The sequence below is a fragment of the Eutrigla gurnardus genome, assembly GCF_963514095.1.
Source record: "Eutrigla gurnardus genome assembly, chromosome: 8".
Classification (NCBI taxonomy): Eukaryota; Metazoa; Chordata; class Actinopteri; order Perciformes; family Triglidae; genus Eutrigla; species Eutrigla gurnardus.
This window is the reverse complement of record NC_139922.1, coordinates 3,322,732-3,343,782: the sequence shown is the minus strand read 5'-3', so window position 1 is coordinate 3,343,782 and position 21,051 is coordinate 3,322,732. Positions and strand designations below refer to the sequence as shown.

Sequence of the window (21,051 nt, the reverse complement as noted above, 5' to 3'; positions counted from 1 at the left end):
TCAGCATCATCACATTCTCCTCATACCACAGAAACTGTATTAGAGTTTACATTACTACCAATACATTAAAAAGCCCCTCCATTACAAATTCTGAATTTTAGTGCCGGTGCATCCCTGACACTAATGGTTAGCTGTCACACTGAAGAGAAAGTCAGCCTTTTCTAAACTAATCTGACTCCTTTTTTAAAGTCAGTCACAAAGCACTGTGGAGTGGGCAAGACTGTTTTTAATGCCATGCTAACTAGAACGATTGACTTGCACTAGCCATAGCACAAGCGAACTCGGCAACTAGAAGAACTGAATGAAATGTCTTGAAAACGTCTCCAGACGTCTCGAACACACCGGCTGAGTTGGAAAATAAGTCTTATGTCCAAAATTCCGAACTATCCCTTTAATGCGCCGAGGCGAGGTGCAGTGCAAGTTTCGTCACTTGACAACCCAATGACAGAAGACATCAGCAGCAGCAGCGCCAGATGGCTGAGAGAGATGTGAACTCTTTAGTTTGCATCACAGTTTCAGCTGTGTTAATTCAGTCAGGCTGAGTTTCCGTTACGCGTGGCATCCGCCTTTGATCTGACGTCAGATGTGGCGGGACAATCTATATAGATATAAATTCATGTGTTGATTCAATTAGTTGCATTAAATAGAGTTTGTTGTGATTATTTATTGCATTTAAATGTGCCTGGAACTGTGGAAACCTGCCTGTGAGGTCTTGGTGACGTGTGCGCACTGCGTGTCGGTGATCCAAACTGCCACTCTGCCAGCTGTAATTCGCCTTGCGACGAGAGTAGACCAGGTTGGAGCTGGCGGGCTGTCGGCGCAGTCCCGGCGCAGCTTTTTGGCACGAAACTTCCACTGCACCAAGCTGAATCTGTGACACCTCCCCCTGCTGCGCCGCCACACCCACCTCAGCTCAGGCTATCCACCATCCACTGTGCGCAAGGCTGCACTGGTCGAAACTTGCATTGCGCCAGCTCCACCACCCTGCGCTGCGCCACGAAACTAGGGCCCAAAGTGTCCCGAATGGTTATGATTTAAGGTTTTTTTTAATGGAGTTTTCCATATTCTGTCAGTGTTGTATATTGTACTGATGTTAAAACCATGTTAGAACAATGTGTGATTTTTGAGCTATAGAAATCAATTTAACGTTACTTTCTGTATTTGACCTGGAATTAATCTAGCTGTTCATTACCGTACAACAAGTAAATATGTTATCGGTGCTAGCTTGAGAGCTGTGAGTAAAAAAATGGCTTTGTTAGTATTTTTTAAATAATTGAAATGACTACAATGATTTGTACTTAATAATAGCAGCACTCAAAGTTTGCATCCAATTGATAACTTCCCCGTGACTAGCAGTGTCAGGCCCATAGAAATGATATAGGAGTAGAACAGACATGGAACGGTTTTCAGTGGTAATTTGACTTGTACAAAAGAAAATGCAGATTTTTGTTAACTGTCATGGTGACAACACGTCAGTGCATTTTTAACATCTCACAGATTTAATTTGTGTAGCTGCTGACTGTGCATGACTGTGGGGCCTTTATGATGCTATCAGGAGGTCAGCCATGGGTGGTTGAGGCACTGTGCAGCAGTGGCCCTCCTCTCCGGGTGGTAATCTAACATGCGAAGAAGGAAGTCTGAGAATCCAGTGGCCTCCTCCAAGTGGAAATGGTAATTTTCCACCAGAACGTCAAAGAGGCTCCAGGGCCTCAGTGGACCAATGCAACGTGGGACACCTGGATGACACGCACTAGTATTACACAGGGATCCTCACAAATAGCATCATACTTGCACACAACATACATTTAAAACAATGAAGTTGCACTCTTACCTCTGCGGCTGAAGTACTCTGCAGAGTATTTACCCGACAAGGCAACAGCTGGTGGGATTTTACCGAGCAGCTCCATGATCTGTGCTATATGGACTGAAGTGAAAAGATAGAACCGACACACACACATGAACAGCTACAATGCAGCCACGGTGTAATCTAATTTAATCCTGTGTCAGTGTTTGTCACGCCTCTGTCAGTGTTGGCAAACTGTACTTAACTTACCTTCCTCCAGGGAAATGGACTCGCCAGCTTTTGGTTCAAACAGGGAGTCTCCAGTGACCATCTCAAAGGCCTGAGAGAATGCAGAAAGACATTAAAAGGGCCAGACGTGTTGTTAATAAGTATCTCAATCTCAACCACTCAAACATGTTCCTCACTCATAGTGTATTATTTCATCAACCTGCAACCCATCCATAATTATTCAATATGTTCAATTTTATGACCCGATCCATCTGATCAACGGATTAACCACCGTACTCGCAATCTGTGCATCTCTAATACACAAATTGAATATAATAAATGCATTGATTGATTACAAAGTTTGCATGATGCTTGAACTTCACTTTATATGAAATTGCCTGTGATCTATCTGCTGGGATCAGGCTCATGGAAGTGGTATTTATGTTTCGTTGTATAAATACATTTCTCAAAATAATTCTATTAAGCTGACATGGATTCTATTTTCCATTAAGAGGCTGCTTGTATGTGCCGCCCTTCACCGTGTTCTGGCTGTGACATTTTGCATATATTTGGATATCAGTAATTTTGTTTTATACATAGAATCAGACTAGTTTTTCGCAATTCCTGTTTTACTAGTTCCTGGGAAAAGGGAAAAAGGAATCTTGTTTCCCGGGTTTAATCCAGAGCCTGTTTCATGATGGTATGACTAGTGGACCCATTGCTCTGATGGCCCCATACGTTTGTTTTCTGATAATGGGCTGTTGGACAGGCTTGCGGTCCGAAGGGACTTTTTAGGGACTATTGCGGTTGTCATGTCATGGCACCCATGACGAAATTAACTCAACAGTTGGGTGGATTGGATGGATGGATCGCCAGGAAATTTGGTTCATGATGTACAAAGGATGAATCCAAATCCAAGCATGTTGAACTTTTTGCTTACAACACTTTTTTTTTTAATACTGTGGGTATTAGGTAAGTGATAGGTATTATGCTGGAAACTCACATCCAAGCAAAAATGTAATGTTAACAGTGTACTCTAAATATTATATAATACAAATAAAAAAAATTACACCTCAAAAGAGAGCAACAATTCAAATCAAACTACTGGCCAAGAATCCACTGTTTATTAAAATAAAAGCTCAAAAAATTGTTTTTTTTTGTTTTGGTAGAATAAGTATTACATCCTCACTCAGCCATGAGCGTTGCTCTCGACTCTTTGTTTTATTTAATTGTTGTGCAAACTGCTATAGTCTATATCTTAAAAAGGTGAACTAAAGCTTATGTTAGGTTTTTGTATTTGCAGACAGATGGTAAACCATAGCAATAGGGTCTGATTCTACCTTGAACCCCCATTGACTGGTGGGACAGACAGTATAAGCTCTTCCAATACAGCCAGATTGTATTCAAAATACAATACAATTTTGAGAGAGATCATATTTTTTATATATAAATGGGTTTATTTAATTCACAGTGTAAACATCATATTGTATGTTTTTTTTCCCCTCACCATGCAGGCGACACTCCAGATGTCAGCAGACGGGCCGTACTCAGATCCAAGCAAAACCTCCAGTGAGCGATACTGTCGGGTTTGAATCTCCTCACAGAAATGTTTGTACTGGCCAATGAAAGAGAGACATATTTCTTTTTTTTATCCGTTACCATATGTGTTATTTGCAACATATTTGGGTTCCTGCTCTTTGGGTGGTAATTTCCTTTGTCGCATTAAGTAACAATTTACTCTGACATGGCTATTTTAAGGCACTGAACACAAGGTTCAAATATTCAGGGCCTTAAAAGGTTCAAATGGACCAGGTTATTGAAATGATCCTTTGCTGGAATTACTGTTTGAATTCTTGACCTTTATATATACAAATATCTAGCTTTATAAACCAAAATTATTTTTTTAATTAACTGTACTACTTGAATCGGCTCCAGGCCCCCCGTGACTCTGAATACAGGATAAGCGGAAGACAATGGATGGATGGATGGATGTACTACTTGAGATAAAATGCATACATCTGTGACATAAATGTTATGTGCTTTAGTAACAAAATGTCATTAAAAAAATACTACATTTTTTGATTCACTGAACATAAATGCTGACCCTGAGTGAATGTATTTTTTGTTTGACCCACCCACCATCTCTCCCACCTGCCCTTTGCGGTCCTTCTCGCTCCCATTATGACAGCCATTGATTTGAGTGTCTAATACTGACGTGGATGGATTACTGGAGTTAGTTGCCTGATGCATCTCATACAGACCCCTAAAGGGTGCTTTGTTTATCAGTATCAAGACCACGAGGACTGGGGTCTCCCTGTAGCTCAGCTGGTAGAGTAGGTACTAAGGCTGAGTCCTTACTTCAGCGGCCTGGGAACCAATCCAACCTGTTATACTTTACCGTATATCCGCCCTGTACTATAAAAAAAGTCCAAATAATAATCATTTAAATAGACACTATTATTTGATGCTTTGGGAGTGACACCAGACTGACCATTCAGCAATTATCTTTCTTTGGTTCCCTCTTTTGAATCTGTTTGGTCTCCAACTCAGGTACACTGCTGTTGAGCAGTGTACCTGAGTTGGAGCAGTGTACCGTGTTGAGCATCTCTCACCAGTGAAGTGAATTCATGTAATAATAATAATAATGATAATTTGGTAACATTTTATGGTAATGCATGAAAAAGCATAAATCACTTCATGTAGTACTTTCATGTAGAACTATCAGGAATGTGCAAGAATTAAGCTTATCTCATGCCTGTTAATGCAAGTACAGTGAATCAGTCAAATTTTATAACAATTCCCTCTGCAGACTCCTGGATCTCCATGCCCCCATCAAAACCAGAACAGTGTCCTTCGCTCAGCCCCATGGTACCCCTCTGAGATGAAAATAAAAGGCAGCTGGCTGTGTTCTTGAGCGGCATCTCAAAACATCTGGACTCACAGTGCACAGACTAGCTTATCGAGAACATCAACAAGCCCACTCCAAGTCACTCAAAGATGCAAGACCACATTTCTACTCAAACATCATCAACAACAGTCCTGGAAACTCTAAGCAGTCTTTCTTCACAATAAAACATCCCCTTATACCTCTGACACACATAAAACACAGACGAACACTATTAACAACTTTATCACTCTCTTCAGAACCAAAATAGACTCCATCCTCTCGCATCTCTCTGGTTCCCCTGCACTACCTGTCCTCTCTGTCAGCCCACAGCCTGGAATCCTCTTCACTGTTTCTCTGAGATTTCGCAATGTGAAGGAATCATCAAATAAATGAAATCATCCACGTGTCCCCTGGACCCCTTTCCCACAATCCTGATGAAATCCAATCTCTCTGCCGTCAGTCCCCTTATCATAAAAACAATAAACCACTCCCTCCAGTCTGTCTATGTTCCATCCCCCCTCAAAACTGCTGTCATCAAACCACTTTTCAAAAAACCCACCCAGAAGTCCCTGCTAACTACAGGCCCATATCCAACCTCCCATTCCTTTCTAAAGTGCTGGAAAAAGCAGTTGCTGCTCAGCCCCAGGACCATCTTCAACAATACAACCCGTTTGATCAGTTTCAGTCAGGTTTCCGCTCCGCCCACAGCACAGAAACAGCTTTGGTCAGAGTCACAAATGACCTTCTGATGGCAGCCGATGCTTTCTCTCCCTCGCTTCTCATCCTCCTCAACTTACCGCAGCATTTGACACTGCCAACCACCACATCCTCCTCAACCGCCTCTACTGCAATATAAGACCATCACATTCTGCCTTGGACTGGTTCACATTATACCTTTCTTGAAGGACCGAGTATGCAAGCTTGGGAGAAGCCAAACCTAACACACATGCTGTCACATGTGGTATCCCTCAATGCTCGGTCCTCGGTCCAACCCTATTCATCCTGTACATGCTCCGCCTCGGCCGCATCATCAGCCAGCATGGAATATCTTTCCATTGCTACGCTGATGACACAACTCTACCTCAGAATAAAACTCAGCCCCCTCTGCTGCTCTGCCTTCATCTTCGTCCCCACCATCCTCACTGACCCCCTCCTTGGAGGAGATTAAGGCCTTACATGAGTCAGAACTTCCTTCAGTTTAATATGAACACATAATCCCCCTTTCCAGATGTCCTTCGCTGGCTCCCAGTCTTCTCCAGGATCCACTACAAAATCGCTCTCCTCACCAACCAGTGCATCCATGGCAATGCTCCACTCTACCTCAAGGAACTCTCGCCCAGCAAACATCAACCCCAAAATGAAAAGTGCATTATAAATAAAATGTATCATTATTATTAGTGGTAGTAGTATTATTCAAATGAATGCAACTAATGATGTTCATGTCTTCTTCATATGCAAGTCTGAAGTCAAAGTGACAGGCCAAAAAAGGGACCAGTCACCGCAGTTCACATGTATTCTGTTTGAACATTTTTCTGTGTTTGCTTTGAATTGTCAATTTAAGTTTATAAATAATACAAATCAGTTATCTTAAATGGTCCATTAGGTTAACGCTCTTACTATGTGATACACACAACTTTTATTTTCCTAACTATCATTGATAATTGAAATGGAGTCCAAAATCATGATCAAATTTGCATTTGTAATGATTCCATATCCATGTCTGAATACACTGACTATTGAAGGATGACAATTATATATAATCATGTGTTGTTTTTCAGTGTTGAAGATAGACCAGATGAACAAGTAATGCTTTGTTAATCATGATACCATTTGGAATTTCTTTCATTTTTTGGCCTGTCCCTTTCAGTGATCCGAAATAATCCGCCGGTACGAGTCAAACAAAAAACATTTTAATATTTGGGTCATTTGAGTGCAGGTCATTTGAAAAAATGTATGCATATTATTCAAATCAAATATTAACTAAAGTTTCATATAAATACTGAAGTAATAAATATTTTGGGTCACTTGTGAAAGGACCCACGCATCACTGGCCCCTTTAGCTGCATACTCAGCTATTAAGAATACATGATTGAGATATGGAGCTAGAACAGTCTCTCCATATCTAGAGTCAGTCTTTATAATTCATAAATGCACACAGAAATTCATAAATGCACAAAAAAGATTTACAAATGTATTTGGGGATTTGTATATACATGTGACTCAAAACACAAATACATTTTCAATGCACACACAAATGTGTTTCATTTCATATGTAAGTAAAAAATATTCACATATAAAAAACAAGATTCATAAACATATTTCCAATGCACACACAAATCTAAAAAAAAATCACAAATACATGAATGTTAAAGTATTTGCAATCTTCATCAAATACGCATTTGGGGCTTGTTACATTCATATATGAACTGTTGGACCTGTATTTACAAAGTGCTTTTAATTTGTAAACCTCCCTGCATTTGTGTGTGAAACTTTTGAGACTCCCCTGACGTGACTCTGATCCACAAATGCGTTTTTTCTAAGAGGAGGTTGTCTGTAGCCAATCAGATGTCTCCCTCCTTTACAGCCAATCACGTGAGTGTCTCCCCCAAAAGTCTAACACAACTCCGCCCGCACCGGTTCATCTTCCCCAGAATGAGGGAATAAATTACTTCCATAAAATGCTTCTTTATAAAAGAAAAATAGATATTTATATAACTGTACACCTAATCTATACAGCATAAGGACAGGGAGCACAGGAAGAAGGGAAATTATCTCCAGAAATAAGGTCGATTCTGGCTCTAGCACCCATATCCCTCCAACGCAACGCACTCACGTGATTGGCTGTAAAGGAGGGAGACATCTGATTGGCTACAGACAACCTCCTCTTAGAAAAAACGCATTTGTGGATCAGAGTCACGTCAGGGGAGTCTCAAAAGTTTCACACACAAATGCAGGGAGGTTTACAAATTAAAAGCACTTTGTAAATACAGGTCCAACAGTTCATATATGAATGTAACAAGCCCCAAATGCGTATTTGATGAAGATTGCAAATACTTTAACATTCATGTATTTGTGATTTTTTTTTAGATTTGTGTGTGCATTGGAAATATGTTTATGAATCTTGTTTTTTATATGTGAATATTTTTTACTTACATATGAAATGAAACATATTTGTGTGTGCATTGAAAATGTATTTGTGTTTTGAGTCACATGTATATACAAATCCCCAAATACATTTGTAAATCTTTTTTGTGCATTTATGAATTTCTGTGTGCATTTATGAATTATGAGACTGTTCTAGCTCCATATTGAGATGCATCACTTGCTGCATCAATTATCGTTATAACTCATGTATGGGATACTATAAATTCGTGTGTATTCCCAATGGTTCTACTGCATTAACTGATTCGTGCTTTTTCAAACATTAAGTCATGCATGAATTCATGATAATTGTTAGTACCCATACCATAGAGTGTTACCAGATGGACCCTTCTCGTATATACATTTAAAACAAATTCAGCGCTTGGCTAAAGTAATATGACACATATTATAATGATTATATGTAAAAGTGCAATGACTGACCACCCAGCAGGAGCTGCCCAGGTCAGCAATCTTCACTGTGATTTCCTTTAAACTATATGGGTTCACCTGCTCCTTCTCTGAAAAAACAACAAGGAAACATATATTAGGGTAAATTACAATACAATTTCATTTTTACATATCAGTACAACAAATAATGTTTATTGACCGCTAACAATTTAAATATGTGTATACAGAGCAGAGAAGGCTTTTTAAGACACACAAGTTGGCTCGGCTTTTTACACACATATGATGACAGTCAGACAGTCCAGCATTAACACTTCACTGTTTAACAATCTCCAGCATCAGTAGCAATATAAAAAGCAACTGTGCCTGTGGACTTTGCCTCTTTCCCAGCAGAGGAGAAGCTGCTGTCCCCTGCTGGTACATTGTGGGACTGTTGCTCTAGACACAGCAGGATATTCTCAGGCTTGATGTCAGTGTGGATGATTTTACACTGAGTGTGAAGGTAGTCCAGGCCCTGCAGAACCTAGAGACAACACAAACATGATAATTCCTTTGATACAACCAGTTCTTTTTTCTGATCTATGACTCCATCAGGGTAAACTGGTCTCCTCCATCTTGTTTTAAAAAAGAACAAATAAGCATATTTCTACAAAGAGACTCCAAAGTGCACCAGATACTGTATCCAGTTCAATGAAGATATGTCTTTAATTTCTGAGGTGCCTGCGGTTCTTTACCTGCATAAGTACTTGTTTGACTGAAGGCTGTGTTAGTCCAGGATTCCCAAAACATAGCTGCCAGCTTCTCAGGTCAGGCCCCAACAGCTCCAGCACCAGGCACATGTCTGACCACCAGGCATTAAGGTCAGTTTTACATGTCTTGACTGTATGATGAAGCCCAATACTGTCTTCAATTAACTGACATAATGCTTGCTGTTGTTACATCTCTGAAAAAAAATGCTATTGCAGAGACAAATTATGAGATATATACTTTTTTTAATATAGTTGGTATTGACAGTGTGACTATTTGATAGAGGCATTTAGTGACTCTTTTAGACACACAAGCAGACTCATGATCTTCAGCCCTCGGTATCAGGTTTAGAGTGTGTATATTAAAAGGATACGGACCCCGTTGACCCCGGCCAGCTTGAACTCATCTAGCAGCTGAACGATCCTTTGACTGTAGGGATGACGACTTGTAGGACCACTAGCCTGATTAAGGAGAGAAGAGGAGGTGGAGCGATGAGAGGAAGAAGGCAAAAAGTGCAAAGGACAGGGAGAAGTGTTAAGGTTTGAACGTAGACTGGACCCAAATGCACGACTCAGACGACAGGGAAACGATTAAATAACAAGTTTAATGTCAAAAGGTGCAACGCAAGTGCAGGGGGGGATGATGTTCCGGGATCCAGTGAAGGCACCAGTGTGAGTGCAAGTGTCTTTGGTGTGGCGTCTGCCATGTGGTAATGGCGGCTCTGTGGCGCGCAGTGATGTCCGAACACTGAAGGTTCAATATACGTGCTTCGAACCCTGAACTACAATTCCATTGAACCACTGCTTCAAAGCTTGCTTGGTGCAAAAAAAAACAAAAAAACATGTGACATATGATGTCCGGAGCAGCAACTGCTTCGTTTTCCGAATTAATCACCTGTCCAATACACTGCCTCGTTTCGATTCAGCTGACAGTTTGAGACACTTTTGAATTTGAGCGCCCCAACACTTACTGCTTGAAACAATGAATAAGGTGTGTTATTTCTGTTGAAATATTGGTATTGCGTTTCTTGGATCATAGATGGAGCCAGCCAGGAAGAGAGGTCCTTCTGACATGTGGCAACACTTCAGTCTTATCGCTCATGATGAGGTAGGTGTGCTGTAACGTCTGAAAAATAAAGTTGTAATTGTATTTATTTTAAACAGAGAACATTAAACATTAGAGTAACAAACTTGCTATTTTCCACCTGTAGTCCCTGGGCAGGTTGGTTATACAACAGTCAGTACAGGACTATAGCTACGGTCTATCTCTAGTATATATATTAAGTGAGCCAATATACACTCTACCACGTTGAACTGACAAAACTATCTGGCAATGAGTAGGAGGGAATCCAGAGGCTTTATGGAGGGTTGATTGCTGATTGAGATCACCTGCTGCCTGTGGAGAATAGGCCACGCCCACATGCACCAAACATGGAACAGACAGGGGATGATGTGAATCATGACAAGAAGAATAGAGAGGGGAATTATTTCATAAATAACAAGTGTAGAGAGAAAGGTTGAAAGAGAGATGGCTGATGACGGAATATGAGAATGTTCAATTCTTAGTAGAACAGGGATTCCTATTCCCTTTCTGGTCTATATATCCCTGCCTCCGCTGCATTATTGACAAGGACCAGGTGAGGATCCAATGGAAGCACACAACAAGTAGGTATGGTTGCTAATAACCATTATTCCTTTCTTCAGCAGGGAAGTAAGCAGGTTGGTAAATGGTAATGAAGTTCAGAGTTAGTAATTAGCAGCTGGTGTTGTTGGGTTTGGGGAGCGCTCGGAGGCTGAAGTCAAGGCGTTGAGCAGGTGAGTGGAGCAGGGTGACTGAGCTGGGGGCGTAGAAGCCAGGCGTAGAACCAGTAAACCAGATGCGCCCACAATGACAGAGGCGACAACATATCAGAGGCGACAACATCTTTTGTACTAGTCAACAAGGAAAACAGTAAAATGTCTGTTCTACTCCTTTTCTAGTTCTATGGAAATAGTATTTGACAGAGACAGTAGGACATGTTAACGAGGAGAAACACAAACAACAGGTCACTCACACATCGTAGGAGAGCAAGTTCATCCTGTCCTGCCTGGGTAAAGCCAGGTCCACTCTTCAGCACCTTCACAGCGACGCGTCGACTGAGCCTGCCAACACAGACAACAGATCAGATCTGCTTGGATAAAGGACAGAGTTGTTCACTCTCTGCTGAATCCATAAAAATAGTGTTCGCATCAAATGAGAGAGAGAGAGAGAGAGAAAAAGACACAATATTCATAATCAACATAAACAAAAATTACATCTCTAAAGAGAAGTGAAATAGAGCCAACCGCTTCTCGATAAGTTAAACAATTAATAACTTAATTTATAATATAAACTCCTTTTTTCAATGTCAGTTCAAACCTTGAAAGTCAAATATTATTTGTGACCTACTGTTTACTTTTAAGATGAGATAATCCTTTATTTGTCCCACGGTGGGACATTTACAGTGTTCCAGCAGTAAATGGGCGAGTTAGTTCAATAACAAGAAGCATCTATTAAAAAGGGATATAGCATATAATAAATGATAAAAGTAAACATAGCAAAATATAACTGAATGGTTTCATTCACATTGTTGCACAAAGGGAATATTGAACACTGTAATTGATATTGATATGTGTGATTGAACAGTGTTGGTCTGTGCCATTTACTGGCAGCAGTGTTGTTTGTAACAGCCTGTCACTAAGGGAGCTGTTGATAGAACAAACAACATGGGGAGAAGTGGACATTGTGCATTTTGTAGTCCATCATTGTAGTTTAGCCAACGCAGACTCACGCCAATCAACAGCTGTCAATCATCAGCTGTTGCATTATAATGACTTAACTTATTGAAAGTGCAGTCGGCTTCTTTGAGCAGAGCGGTCATCTTTTCCTAAACCCTGATGAGTTCTCCAGCTCATCTTTCCTTGACTTAGTGATGACCCCAAGGTCAAGGAAAATGGTTGTGGAATAGATGTTAGGATGTCGTTTTTTGACTTTTCAACCGCAGTTTTTTTAATTAATTAATTTATTTATTATCTTAGTTAGTTTTTGTGTTTATTATGGTTTATAAATGTCGTAGTGTTTAGTCACAAAACCTCTCAGCAGGGTGTTTTCAAAAGTGAAATATAAGACCCTCCTCCATTATTTTTGTAAAGTCCTTAATTAGACCTACTTGAGATCCAGACACAACCACACAGTGGAGTAAAATCCCCAGCCGAGCTTAGAAACCACCTGGTATCTTCTGTTGAAGGTGTCACCTATCTTGACCGGGTGATACCCACCTGAGGAGATAAATACATTAGAAATCTAAGAATGGACGATTTATATTTGTACAGTATACAGAAAGCCAAGAGAGAGGGAACTAAAATGTGGCATTATTGTTATTTATTGCATCATAAATTCAATAATGATGAATAACAAGCTATAGCATGTCTGCAGTGAGTAATAATTCAAAGTAAGTAAGTAAAAGTAAAATGTATTTATATTGCGCTTTTGCAGATAAAATCACAAACTGCTTCACAGTAAACAAAGTGCAGGTAAAACCAAACAGCATGAATGTTATAATAAAAACAAAGCAAAAAAAACAGAAGTATGACATATACACAGATATACACACAAAACATGAAATTAAAGACAGAGACAGAGGTCTACCCAAAAGCCAGTTTAAATAAGTGGGTCTTAAGGTGCCCTTTACAGACTTCCACAGTATCAGCAAACCTAATCAGGGTGGGTAGATCATTCCACAGCTTGGGGGCAACAGCTGAGAATGCTCTATCCCCACAGGTCTTTAGGTGGCTGCAGGGGACGGACAGTAGGTTCTGATTGTTGGACCTAAGGGAGTGTGCAGGGTTGTGGGGGTGAATTAAATCAGAAAGATAAGCAGGGGTCTGACCATGTAGTGCCCTATATATGTCAGAGTGAGTGTTTTGACTTGGATCCTGTAGGATACCGGTAACCAGTGAAGGCAGCGGGAAAGAGGGGTGACATGGGAGTATTTGTTTGATTTAGTAAGTAGCCTAGCAGCAGCATTTTGGATGGACTGTAGGCGGAGGAGGACAGTATTGTTAAGTGAAGAGAAAAGTGCATTACAGTAGTCAATACGGTAGAGACGAAGGCATGGATGAGCATCTCGTACTCAGTAGGGGAGACCACACCCCTTGGTTTGCTGATATTGCACAGAAGAAACATGATGATCTGACCCAAAGGCAGTATATAGGGTGAATAGTATGGGGCCTAACACTGAACCGTGCGGAACAGCACATGACAGAGGTGAGGCTGTGGAGAGAAAGTCCGCAGATGAAACTGAAAAACTCTTATCAGTAAGATAACGTGAACCAGTCTAGGGCAGTACCTGAAACGCCCAACCAATCATCTAATCTCTTGATCAGTAGATAGTGATCAACAGCATCAAAGGCAGAGGTAAGGTCAAGGAGCAAGTAATGAGCAATATCAAGTGTCAAAGTCCATCTGTATATCATTATGTACCCTTAACAGTGCTGTCTCTGTTGAGTGTCTTTTCCTTAAGCCAGACTGAAATTTGTCATAAAGATACAACTTCTCATGGAAAGCTGTGAGATGGTTAGCCACAGCCTTTTCTAATATCTTGGATAAGAACGGCAATTTCGATATTGGCCGGCAATTCTTAAAAACTGATGGGTCAAGATTAGGGCTTCTTTACTATAGGTTGTATGATAACATGCTTAAATAGGAGGGGACACAACCTGTAGTGAGTGAGGCATTGACAAGAGCTAATTCAGCAGGCCGATGGAGGGTAGGACTTTTATGAAGAATGAAGGTGGGATTAAGTCCAGGGGGCTAGAAGCAGTTTTCATGTTCTTGATAATACCAAACAGATCATTAAGGATAATGGGTTGAAAATAATTAAAAATACTACTAGGCATAGATGGAGTAAGGCTGTCAGTAAGTAGGTGTGGTCCAAACTAAATACTAGACCTAATAGTGTTTACTTTCTCAACAAAGAATGAGAGAAAGTTATCACAGTCGTGTTGGGAAGATGTTTGTACAACAGTGGCAGGAGGTGAGACAATAATGGTGCTGAATAAAACCTTAGGATTTCTCTTAGAGGAGGAGATTAAGTCAGCAAGGATGCAGTCCTGGTTTCGTTGCCTAAGTTATTAAAATCATGCAGTGTTCCTCAAGAAACAGGCGGTGTACTTCAAGCCCAGTGGATTTCCACAGGTGTTCAGTCCTGCAGCACTTCCTTCTTAGACAACGAACAGCGTCCGTCATCCAAGGAGAAGAGCTGCAGATTGCCTTAGATCTTAACTTTAGGGAGCCACTTCATCCAGCACAACAGAACAGCAGTCATTGAATGACTGCATTAAAAGTTCAATATCATTTCCCTTAAACAGTTGAGTTAACATCAAAATCAAACCGGGCTGTTTTTTATGTGGTCATGTGGGTGAGCATCACTTTTCATATGATCTCAACGGATTCTGTGATCCAAGCCAAGTGAAAAAACAAGCTCCAACGTATGACCACCAGTGTGATGGGACCATTTACATGTTGCTTGAGATAATGTTATTCAGTATTATTAATAATATCATTAGCTGCACGGTTATCAGCATCGTCAATATGCAGGTTAAAATCTCCAAGAATGAACACATTTTCAAATTTAATGACAGAAAGTCTGTAAAGTCAGATCTGTCCAGTAGGACCAGGAGGGCGGTAGATAAGGATGCAGTAAAAAGACTTGAGCCTATCAACCTTTGTAATTTGCAGTTCAAATGAGGAGAATGTTTCGATGCTTACTAGCTGGCAGGCATAACAATTTCTCCGTACAACGCAAGTCCTCCACCACGGCCAGACAAATGCGGAGACCCAATGAAGGAGCAGTCCACAGGACACGGTTCATTTAAATGGATATATTCAAGGCTCTGCTGCCATGTTTCTGTCACAAACAGAAAATCCAGGTTCTCCCTTGAGAACAGCTCATTGAGGAGGTAAACCTTGTTCGCCACAGAGCGGGCGTTTATCAAGGACATATTCACAGAGGAGGGGGCTTTAGATTCCGCAGTGAGTGATGAGGAGCACTCAATGGTCCGAATCACAGGCGGGCCGCGACGATCCCGGTGGAGGTGGGATGTCAGACGGAGATGGGCTGCATTGACACTGGGTACAGTGGAGCGTTTCCACGGGGGAGGCCTTACAGTTAAAACAGTGGGCCAATGATGGTGTTGTTGCTATAGAAGGACAGTGGGGGGGTTAACACTGTGAACAATGTCCTGAGGAGCAACCGGAGAAGAAGAGGAAGATTCTGTAGTGAGTGACAGCGGAGTATTGAGCGACGAAAAAGACTTATCATTGACCGGGGGGGGGGCGTGGATGGTCAACAGTTAGGTTGACCTGCCGGTCAACGTGTGGCAGATTGGACAGCGTGGAGGATATTTTCTGTTAAAATGATGCTACCTAGCCAGCTCGGATGACCCCCGTCAGCTCTAAAATGGGAAGAAACATTCCAGAAATGATTAAAATTGTCTGTAAAACCTAGATTGTGGGCAGTGCAGGAGGACTGAATCCAGGTACTGATGCTCAGGATTCTGCTAAAACGTTCTGCTCTGCGGGCCAGAGTTGGAATAGGACCGGAAATTAAGACTTTCCACAGCTTGTTAAAAACCTAAAAAGATCATTTTTGGTCAGCTTGGACTGCTTTCTAGTTGAATCATTTGATCCAAGATGCACTATTACATGTTGGATGGAGGGCTCGAGAGAGTTCAGCAGCGCCGGGAGTTCGTCCAGCATGCTGGGGACAGTGGCTCGGGGAAACAGTGTGTTGCGGCATTAAAGAAGCGGATGTTTTTTATGATAGAATCTGCAATTATTAACGTGGTTGGGGAGAAGAGGGGGTGGGGGAGTGACGGTTTCTGGATCCCCTGTCAGCTAGCGGCATCACGGGTAGGAGAATGATTCCCTGCCGGGTCTGGGCGAGGAAACTGACCGGAGCGGCAGAGGACAGCCTCCTTGAGAATCTTGCACTGGACGGAGTAGGTCCGGTCCAAAGCCACTGAGATGACTCCCCCGTGTGATCCCCAGCCACCAAATAATATAGTAATAATACAGTATTCAAATCCCCCAGTAGGACACTGAAACATTATGATGCATATGCTTGTACGACATGAAAGGTCTTCCTTATCCTTTTATAACTTTGTCAGAGATATGTGGTATGACATACTCTGCAGTTTATCTGCTTTAAAGAGGCACATCCAGAGACCTGCACATGAGGCAGGGAAGGGAAGAGGTCAGCATGGCAGGTTCAAAAAGATACTTCAGGTTGAAGGGAATATAATAAGAGAGGAACAAAGGTTGAATGGTGCCATGAGGGTCATGAGAAGCACTTAAAACTTATGCGGACTGCATTTTTAGACAGCATATTCAGACAATAAAATGTTCAGCTAAATACATCTTGGTCGCAATTTTTCAATCACCATGAAAACAATCCAGTTGCCAGGAAAAAAAAATGTGCTAGTTGGAGAAGAGATGTAATTATGGAAAAATGTTCTGGTTCAGAAACGTCAACGTTCAACTTGTCCCATTGTTTACAGAAACACAATACTAACTGTTGTACAACACTGTTATGTGATTCTATTCAAGCATGCTATCACAATGTCCGTCAGTCCTCCAACAAATTGAATGGATTGCAATGAAATTTTTGCTGACACTGATGGCCTCCAATGACTTCAAACCAATCAGAATCAAACAAAAGTTGTTACATATTTTGGACAGGCTTGTCTAATTTTAAACAATCTAGTGTATCCACAACTTGATCGAGGAGAAAATTGGTGTTGAAGAAATGTTCAGTTACAGCAAAATGTTGCCTGCTGCTACAAAAGAATACGTGAGTGTTGATGAAGGAATCGTTTAGTGCTATACCTAGTATGGACTGCTTGGATGGAACAGCCTTGGATAAAGGTATGGTGACATTGGCAGCAGTGAGTGAGTATATCTGCAGATGATGTAGTGAGTTAAAAGGCTCTGATGTACCATAACAGTATTCTCCAGGGTCCTCAGAGTCATGGCCGTCCTTTGGCTCCAGTTGCTCGTGGCATCCTAGGGCCTCAAAGTTACTAGACGACCTACACACATGCAGACATATCACATGAAAAATTGATGCTACAGTCTCCTGCAGTACTACTGTGCATCCGCTGAATACAGTATGTTTTCAGTATGTCAGTGTCGAGTTGCTGGAGGCAGCTGGGTAGAGATGTCAAAGTTAAATCTAAATATTAAATGTTAAATCTAAATACTAAATATTAAATTTTAATATAAATGTTAAACCTAAATTTTAAATCTAAATATTAATATTCAATGAACGTGGACGGGTGATTGCGTGCATTTATCAAGATCAAAATCACAAATCAAAATCACAAAAAATAAATTAAATTGTGGGGTAAATATGAAAATGAAATATATACTGTATACAGTATAATAATGAGCAAATACCCATAGATATACTGTAACATCAAATAACCATAGAATGGTACACTGCATTGCCGGTCAGATTCTCCATGCTATCCTTGCTGCACTACAGGTCATAAATCCCACCCCTCCATGTTAGCAGATTGGACATTAAAAACGCAAAGTACACATCGTCTTTCATTTTAGGTAGTTCTTATCACGCTGATGTATGTTCAAGTGTTCATTTTCTCCAGCTAAGTTTGGTTTTAATTTGTTATTTGATGCTTTAAAGACAAAGACAAAACACTTCTGCTAACCAGCAGTGTGAATTTGGCTGTTAGCTAAATATTTAGTTTCACCAAGCACATCTAAATTTACCATTTAGATTTAGATTCAACATTTAGATTTAAAATGTAGATTACAATTTAACATTTCGACTTATATTTCACATTGAGATTAAACATTTTGATTCAATATTTAGATTTAACATGTATGTTCAACATTGAACATATAGATTTAACTTTGACATTAGATTTTTAAGTGAACACATATGATGTGGTAAAATGTGACGTTTAAAAATTCACACTACTTTTTGAAACGTGGTTTGAAGCTAAATGTGTTGCGTGAGCCGCTTTACAAACGGCACCCCATATACGTGTGTAGCATCAGAAGTCATACTATTTCTGACTCAGCTGTAAATCATTTTGCAGTATGTTCACGCAACCTGATAACTCTTCCTCCCAGCTGCTTTGGGTATCTACTGTAGTGAAGGTTGGGCCACATCTTGTCAGATTTCTGTGTGGCTGGAGGGCCACATATTCAATGTGTGAATAATGTGTTTACATAGCACCCTTGTTCTTAGGTTTACTGCACCTAGTAGAATGTGCGGCTTTCAAAGATTCACTTTTGATGATCCACCCCCCCCCCCCCCCCCCCCTTTGAGACACTTTTGAGGACTTGGCAGTTTGACATCCTGTCTGCACTGTAAACTACCATTTAAAGCTATAATCAAGTACAGTAGAATGATATAGATGATCTCTGAAAAAATGGGTTCCTCTTCCTCCTTGTTAATGCTCCTAATAGCATTTGCAAGATTCCACCATCTGAATAAAGACGTCTTTACTGGATAGTGATAGAAAGGAAAGAGAAGAGAGGGGCTAACATGCAGCAAAGGGCAGCTTGTTGGATTTGAACCTGTGGTTCTGCAGTAAGGACTTACATGGGTCCTCATTGTACTGCTTAGCTGTAAAATGTCTGTTTTAAGTCAAATGATCACTGACTGGAGCAAGCTTTCTCATTTTACAGCTAAAAAGCTCATTAAAATATGTTTCTGAAAACATACAACAAGATAAAGAAATAGGCAATGCAATCAGAGAATTTAGATTTTCATTTGACCAGCACTGCCTATTTAGTGTGGTTGGCATTCATGATGATTACCAGCTGTGTTAGAGACTCCTCAACTCTGATTGGTTGTTTTTCTTCAGGCACGGTAGAATCTTGCAAATGCTATTGGGAGCACTAAAAGGAGAAGGAGTAACCTGGTTGCCTGTACTTCTGTCAGGATAGAGGGACGATTTGAGAAAATTTAACAACAGCTATTTTTATTCAAGTTAACAGCTGCAGCTTTAAGTCACCTCTGTGATGTCTACAATAGCCTACTGCCGGCATGCTTTTTTTGCTACTTTACTAACTTAACTGGTCCACACTGCATTGCTGTGGCCATAGGGGAAAAGTTTATCAATCAAGCTGCATTTTGATGAGTTGTGTTTCAGGTACACAAGCTGTCTGCAGTTAAATTACAGTTCCTTCCAGTTTTTCCAGTTCAGTGAGTAATCTTTTTCAACAGCATCCCAGATAAAGGAAGTCCTGTACTTACGTGAGATTCTGCTGAGCAGCTACATTCATGGAGCGGGGACTCCTATGCATGGTTCAGCAGATGCAGCCTGCAGACACTGCAGCCAGTGGAGCAATCAAAGCTCCGGTGTCTTGAATTGAAAAGTGTTGGTGATCTGCAGCCTGCAGAGGTCAAACCTTTGGCATAAAGCAGGGAGAGATACAGATACAATAGCAATAGCAAGTGAAACTGCAGCACCTTTAATCTTGCACCACTTGAAAACATTTGAGCAGCTGAGAGGTGGGGGTGGGGTTGGGGGTGCAACACAAGTCAGCAGGGTCTAAACATGGAAATCCCCTGCCTGTCCTACCTGCTTCACTGAGTCATTTATGTCCTTCACTCTCTCCTGGTCTGACTGTCTCTGTGTCTCTCTGCCTCCACTTCTCTTTGTCTGCTCCTGTGGGGAAGACATAACAGAGATCAGACGGGCTAATGCATGAGAAAAGCATTGCATGAGGCTGAGGGAGGAGAGAGAATGACAGCTGCTGTGTCAAGGGGTGTTTGACCTTTGGGCTGCAGGCCACAGTTTTCTAAACCTGGCTTGAGAATGGGATGCCCGTCTTCCAACAATATGTCAAATATCACAATAAAGTCATGAAGACAAAGGTCAGCTGAGGAGCTTATTTTTTTATTTATTTGGCACCCAATCCTGTCCTTTTCTCATCTGTTATATTAGTCATTAGCATCTAAACTTAAAGTAACAGATTCCAGATCCACTCCACCACTCATTACCAATGACCTGTTTTTGGCACTGGTAAAGTTCAGTTCAGTTCAGTTTATTCGATTAGCATTTCATCTCCCCCTCCCTTCTCAACAGATGGAATTTACTTAATATACACATATACATAATACAATGAGGAGTGCTAATCGAAAAGTTGTAGGCTGAAGCTCATGCTTATTATGCCTACCCTTTTACCAAAACGAATGAGAAAAGAAATTCAACAAGACAACTTCTAGACTACATGGTCTGAGTTATACCATAAGGATTTAGATCAAACAAGCATTTACTTTCACAACAAATTTATATTTTCTTTTAGTACTTTGGTTTTAAACATATTTTTGAAAGAGGAAATCGAACTACACATTCTTATTTCATCATCACAGTTATTCCACAGGTTAACACCTCTGACAGAAATACATTGCTGTTTAATATTAGTTCTTATTTGAGTTTTTTTTTAAAACACCCATGTCCAGAGAACAGGGTTTGGACATAGAGCCATTCCATGTGACCTGAAAAGTGTGATTTGTCAGGTATGATGTGAACCAGGTTAGAGAAGAGTCAGTGATGCCAAGTTCAGCCAGGGTGGAGAGGAGGATTTGGTGGTTGACTGTGTCGAATTCAGCAGATAGGTCAAGGAGAATGAGAACAGAGGAGTGGGATGAGGCTCTGGCGTCTCGCAGGGACTCAGTCACTGTGAGGAGGGCCGTCTCGGTGGAGTGAGCAGTCCAAGGTTCCAAGGTTTTAGAGAAGAATGAAAGAAGAGATACAGGTCTGTAGCTTTGGATGTCAGTAGCGTCTAGGGTGGGTTTTTTAAG

At 40.9% G+C, this 21,051-nt stretch overlaps 2 protein-coding genes across 2 annotated transcripts in view; both read right to left on the bottom strand.

Moving 5' to 3' along the window:
• Positions 1 to 21,051, bottom strand: part of plxnb1a (plexin b1a) — a 259,098-nt gene that overhangs the window by 163,522 nt on the left and 74,525 nt on the right. The window lies entirely within an intron of this gene.
• On the bottom strand, positions 1,482 to 19,963 carry LOC311017167 (SRSF protein kinase 3). The gene is made up of 13 exons (XM_084015344.1): positions 19,826 to 19,963; positions 19,498 to 19,652; positions 17,208 to 17,299; positions 12,379 to 12,487; positions 11,245 to 11,332; positions 9,565 to 9,652; positions 9,179 to 9,285; positions 8,811 to 8,967; positions 8,481 to 8,557; positions 3,519 to 3,626; positions 2,054 to 2,123; positions 1,832 to 1,924; positions 1,482 to 1,736 (listed from the first exon to the last, which is right to left on the bottom strand). The coding sequence occupies exons 2-13, from the start codon at positions 19,545 to 19,547 to the stop codon at positions 1,552 to 1,554; spliced, it is 1,224 nt and encodes a 407-aa protein (XP_083871470.1). The 5' UTR covers positions 19,548 to 19,652; positions 19,826 to 19,963; the 3' UTR covers positions 1,482 to 1,551.

Excerpts from the sequence above, each read along its gene's own strand:
- LOC311017167 (XM_084015344.1), bottom strand. The coding sequence starts at position 19,547 with ATGCATAGGAGTCCCCGCTCCATGAATGTAGCTGCTCAGCAGAATCTC. Across the intron at positions 11,333-12,378 it reads TGGTTGTGTCTGGATCTCAA|GCTCAGTCGACGCGTCGCTG; the intron begins GTAGGTCTAATT and ends CTGTGTTGGCAG. Across the intron at positions 8,968-9,178 it reads TCAAACAAGTACTTATGCAG|GTTCTGCAGGGCCTGGACTA; the intron begins GTAAAGAACCGC and ends TGTTGTCTCTAG.